Below are 6231 nucleotides of genomic sequence, written 5' to 3' on the forward strand. Positions count from 1 at the left end.
CAAAATATTAACATATTGAATAGTAACATGAAATGTGTGCCTTGGAAATAAACTATTTAAACTTTTGCTGGTACATGTACTTTGTTCAAGAAAACACAAACCCATTCACTGTTAAAATCAAGAAAAAAATTCAGGGGTCACCGTACAAATTTTTGAAATTGAGGTCAAAATGTTATCATTTAGAGAATTCAACATGGCCGCCACATACTGTGTTATAAACTCTATGGGAAAATAAAAGATTGTCAGCTTCCTTGAAAACAAGACGGTGGACCCCCTAACTTTCTGTTATTATTTCAAAAGTACAGGAAGCTTTCATATGGCAATGATTCGAGAGATTTGAAGAACTTTGATTTTCAGTGACCTTTGACCCCAAGGCACTCTCTACCTTAAAGTAGAACAAAATTAATAAAAGTCTTACTTGGTGAAAATACTGCATGGTAGAATCCTTTCAATTATTATGACTTACTGAATTAACTTAAAAATGAAAAAAAATCAAATGGCTGAGGCTGCTAAACCTCAGCTGAGACAATCTTATTAAAGGGGAATGCCGCTCCAGGAAGTAAAGTATTTTCATAAACTTTCACTCGATTGCCAAGACACACCAAATTATGAATATTTCTCTCACATCTATTGTTCTGTTAATGGTGCACCATGATATCATGGGTCTTGGCAGACATGAATATTTAGATGCACAATACCTATTCATGACTCGTAAGTGCTTATTTCCTTCAGCTAAATAATTTATGTGATATGAAATCATGAAGTGACTCTCCAGAACTCAAAAGTTCACAAAAATACTTTCATTTTCTGGAGTGGTTTGCCTCTTTAATGAAGTATTCTATTTTAAGCAAATCCTTTCATCAAGGACTTTTGGGTGGAGTAGGGTCGATTGAAGCCCTGAATTCTATTCAAGTTATAACTATTCTTTAATCATCTTAATTCTGAAAGCCAGCCACAGTAATTTGTTCATTTCTTTTAGTTGTTAATAATTACCATGACCATAACATGGAATTTATTGCATAGCATATTCTAATTTCACACTCAGTTAAATGGGAGTGAAATGGATTTTGATTATAATGTACATGACACATACATATCTAATTGAGGTACTGTATCTACAAATATTTGAGTTGAAATTGACCACCAAAATTTGCATATCAAAAGCGAAAACTCAACCACAAATTCAAATATTATCAAATAGTTACTATCTATACAATCTATATCTGTGACCATTGTAAGGTAGTGACGACCATCATGAAGGTCCTCTTCTCTTCCATCTCTCTGACATCTATTTGCATATAATGTGTAGTACCATGCTAAACATCTCATCTCGCTAGAGATATCTGCATGTTTGTCAACATCTATGCGCATACTGCCATGCTAAACATCTGGTTTGAGAGAGCCGACATAATTGTCAACATCTATTTGTATATTATCATACTAAACATCTGGTTTGAGATAGCCACCATGTTTTTCCCACAATTCAATGGCTTTGTTGATGATTAGATCAGCATTGTCTTGTGGTATCTGCAAATAAGTTGAAAAGTTAATTTGCATAAATTGTGCACTATGAATTGACTACATGATCATTATACAATCTTGTGTAAAACTTCAAAAGCAGATATTGGAAATATTGTCAGATGGGTAAACAGAAAACACACAAGAATTCAAGAGACATTTGGACAAACAATATCCCGGTTGCAAATTTTGCAGAGAGTTCAGGAATCATATTTTTTTACATGAAATAAAACGATGAGTTCAAATTGTCAACTATATCTACAGCTGTACGTACCTTTTGTAAAAACTTGATGACATTCTCTGGTGTTTTCATATTAAGTAACGGTCGTTGCAATGTGACAACTATTGCTACAGCTGTAAATATTAGTATTGCACAGGCTCCTCCAATTATTCTATCCCAAAGTCTATGAGGAATAGAAAAGAAATACTAATTGATTTCTGACTGTGAAGCAATAACAATGTATCACTCATGTATATGCTGACCACTTGAATGAATGTGAGGACACAAACACTAATCCAAGGTATACATTATATGTCATCCATTCCTGACTACAGTGTAACCATTAATTCCTATCTTTTCAATTGACTCATGTATTATATGTAAAGACAAGCAACATGGTTGTATAGCACTGTTGAAACAGTGGCTCCTGTGACAACAGATGTCTGATTACACACAGGTAGATTTTTATCATACTCTGCTAGGCTAGTCTGCAACGAGTGCGAATATAGGAATTTCACTCGGCTAGGAATAACAGTAATAGCACCAAGGGGAAGTGAACACTACACATGGTGTGAGGACCAACAAGACAGATCATATGTAAAATTGATTTATGAACCTATGATTTGATAGATGCATGAAGTGTAGAAGCTGGTAAACAAACTGGTGTATGAAACTGATCAATGCTAAAACTGTCATGAGATTACATTCTCACCTTTCCAAACCAGGGACTGGAAATATGGCAGCAAAACACTGCTGAAACCAGAGATCATACGGCAATCGATTTATCAACTGGTGATCTGACAGGTAGTTGTACAATTTTTCATCTTCCTTCTTTAAATAAAACTCAAACCTTTCATTCTGGAATCAAAGTACAACATAAATATAAATATGTATCCGTTGTCTAATGGTTGCTATGACAACAGTTATGGCTCAAGATTAGAACTGCCAGGACATCACTGTATCATACATACATATAACTACAAATTAAAAAAAAAAAAATGGAATAGTTATACAATATTCTTTACAAATACATATTTTTATTACTGAGCAATGCAGACAATAATTGTACAAGGATATTCATTTTCAAATTATTTACAATTTGATGAATAAAAATTACTACAAGAAAAGAATTTTTTGCAAACACTTTTGAAAAATTGAATTCTTTAACAAAATGTAAATAATACAAATTTAGATATTTCATTTTGTAGACAACATTTAAACAGAAAGATAAAAATAAGTCACTCTACAGACGGAAACTGTCATGACTTTTTGAGGCTTCATCTGAGCAGACAAATTTTGTCTGTGATTCGAGCAGCAAATATGTAAAGTGAAAACTATACTAGTTTTCCTTCTACAAATTTATGTTGTAGATGAGTTTACATGTACATTGTTGTAGCAACCTCAACAATTGTTGAAGAGGTTTCGACCAAAAGTAGCAAAGAAGTGAAGTGAACTTCCAGTTGTTTCAGTTTGAGCAAGAAATATATGCAGAACACTGTAACGGTAGATGAGTCTTTGCTAGCAGACATAAATTGACACTAAACTTACTAATTTTGATATGACATCTTGTTGTTTTTGCAGCAGTCGATAAAACATGATACTTAACCAATAGGCATCTCTGTCACAGTCAACGACTTCAATCATGGACCTTGCTATAGCTTCCAGTGATTCAAAATCACCATGTGAAAACTACAACATAAAACAATATAGTTTTGTATATTGACAAAGTATGGAAAAACACAACATAAGCTATCTATCAAAAATACAGAAAAGAACTTGAACCAAATGTAGGTGTATGAGATATCATTGCATATTTCTACAACTGTGAAAAACAACTACGAACGATTTAGATAAAAAATACTCCATTATATTTCAAATTGTTATGGTGCTAAAAATTATGAAGACAGGTTCACGGTCGGTGAAGTAGAACTGTTTGGAACTTGTTCTGCATCTGAGTATGTGTGACTTTGTTGTATGTATTGTCGTACATGTACAGCAGATGAAAGTAAGCTGAGCTGGAAACGTCAGAATGGATACAATTGTTTGTTTACTCTCTTGCAGAAATTGATTTATATACATTGTAATACAATCGTTGCATGTTATAGTCTGCATGTAGTGTTCAATCATTATATGATGAATGTTTTTGTTTTGTCTCTCAAAATAATGACAGGGACACGTGGAATCTTTTATGTAGTCCTTGTTTAGTTAATCAGCAAGAGATAGACACATGCAACAATTGCACTACTACAATGATAATGTATATGAATCACCCTCTGCATAGACTCTCCAGGGTCTATGTTGGTGGAGTGCATATGTCCTCTGCAAGAGACAGGTGAAAGCAACAATTGTATCTGTTCTGACTTTGCTCCTGCACATTCTTCTTCTATAAATGATGCAAAAAATCATTCTAACTGAGGTAAGAGTTCCTGGTGCCAACATGTACACAGAGCTCTTATCTCTTGTCTTCAGACTTATTCTCTGAAAATGTTGCATCGTTGATACCCACTCGTAAACCACTCTTACCCCTTTGCTTTCTTCTAGTGGTAATTTGCCTTCTTCCAACTGAAACATAAGTCGGTGAGTCTCTGGTAATTCTGTTGCATTGTTAGTTTGTCTCATAACACCCAAGGCATGGCTTAAGTCTTCATACTGTTCACATCTTTGCTTCATAACAAACTTGTGTATGGTTTGATGGACAGGCAGTACACCTAGTAAAGTCACACAGAATCACAAAGTAGAAATAATAAAAGATTAGTTTGTAATTTTATTGCTGTTCACAGAACTAATTCAATGCATACAGAAATATGAATCCACTATCAGGTTCAAGGTTGTGACCTTTGCATATAGTAGGTGTCATGAAAAAATATACTATTGTAGCAAAAAATGAAGTATAAATGTCACTAAATATTACAAGCAAATTTTACTCTTTGTAAATCACTCATTTTTTGTTTTGAAATGATTTTGGGATTTTTTAATTGAGCAAATATGACTGGAACATATAAATAAATGTTCATTGCTTGTATTTTGCCAAGGACAGGACAAAATTGGAGTAACCTACCCAACACTACTTTCCATACAAACGGTCGGTGAATAGCTGGTACTGGAAAACGTTGACAAAATGTTGTCAGTTTATCAACATCTACAAATACAAAACAAGAAAAGAAAAAAGAAAATATCACAAGTAGGAAAATTTTCACTCACTCAAAATCCAACCAGTTTCACCAGAATTTACCACTGTTAGAACTTGACTGGTTGCTACACAGCTAATTTTTACCTCCCTTTCAAAGTTTCCCATATCAATAATAGTCATATTAACCTTAAAGCTCTTAACAGTGGTATATACAACAATATAAAAAAGAATACAACATTTTCACATTGTGATAGTGTGAGTTAATATGTATCACGGTATTTATATATACTATGCTAACATAACACACACTGGATGACCTTATAACACAGTTTTTGAAATTCATGCTGAGATTGGCTGTAAATACAAAAAGATGTATCACGTTCTATATACAAAATATAGATGTATGTGTGAGTGTTCTGATCATATATAGGGTTACACCAGGATATTGGTTATTTCCTGTCTGTTGGATTTACTGGAAAGTAATCAATAGGAAGCTGAGGCAATAGAGAACCAAGGATGGATATTCAGTGTTATTACGTCTATGTAAATATGGATCCTGCTACAGGTATCTGTATAGGTAAACTTGTGTATGTAGTTACACATTAAATGATATATAAAATCATGATGAAAAATAATATTGGATACTATGTACCCAAAATTAGAGCATGTGACCTCCACAGGTCAGCTGGAGTATAGTTGCTTGAGATAACTTTCATCACTAATGTTGTATGTCTGTATCCATTTTTGGTAATGGCATGTATTAATGCTGAAAAACATATTCAATAAATTGAATAATGAGATGTGTTTTCTGTTGCCATGGTCACATGACTGGCTTCACTATTTGAAAATGACATAGTGCCCAAAATCAAAAGCCTGCATCGAGTAAAATTTCAAACTGACTATTATAGTATATTACTAATGAATAAAATCAACCACTAATTGGCATGTATGTTTGACAACTTATTGAAGTTCAATGAACTACATATGTTCACCGTCTTAGTATCTTAAAGATACAACTATTGCATCATCAATTCTGTATTTTGAAAAATGTCAATTTAAGAGTAAGTTAGTTTACGTACCAAGTGGGTCTTCTTTCAGTAAAATTTCAAGTGATTTTTTCTCTTCCACACCCTTGAATCCAACTTTTTCGTAATAATGTGAGCGAAAATTCCTTTCGTCTGTGTGCGTCATTGTTTTTGGTTTCCCCCCAAATTCAAAACTACTTTTTTCCTTCACGTGACTTCAGTCACACAGATTTACAAATTGCAGTCATTTTTGGCATCTTATGAACTGTGTTGTTTTGTGCCTTCATAAATATATTAATGACCTGCATGCACCCGGCCCCTCTCGATCCCCGACCCCT

The 6231-nt window shown here is 33.6% G+C and overlaps 1 protein-coding gene across 1 annotated transcript; it reads right to left on the minus strand.

The window, feature by feature from the left end:
* Window positions 1-1232: 1232 nt before the first annotated feature.
* On the minus strand, window positions 1233-6061 carry LOC144434595 (TBC1 domain family member 7-like). The gene is made up of 7 exons (XM_078123066.1): window positions 5948-6061; window positions 4797-4877; window positions 4262-4446; window positions 3287-3427; window positions 2451-2596; window positions 1793-1922; window positions 1233-1527 (listed from the first exon to the last, which is right to left on the minus strand). The coding sequence occupies exons 1-7, from the start codon at window positions 6057-6059 to the stop codon at window positions 1441-1443; spliced, it is 882 nt and encodes a 293-aa protein (XP_077979192.1). The 5' UTR covers window positions 6060-6061; the 3' UTR covers window positions 1233-1440.
* Window positions 6062-6231: the final 170 nt, after the last annotated feature.

The sequence above is a fragment of the Glandiceps talaboti genome, chromosome 4 (assembly GCF_964340395.1).
Source record: "Glandiceps talaboti chromosome 4, keGlaTala1.1, whole genome shotgun sequence".
Taxonomy (NCBI): Eukaryota; Metazoa; Hemichordata; class Enteropneusta; family Spengelidae; genus Glandiceps; species Glandiceps talaboti.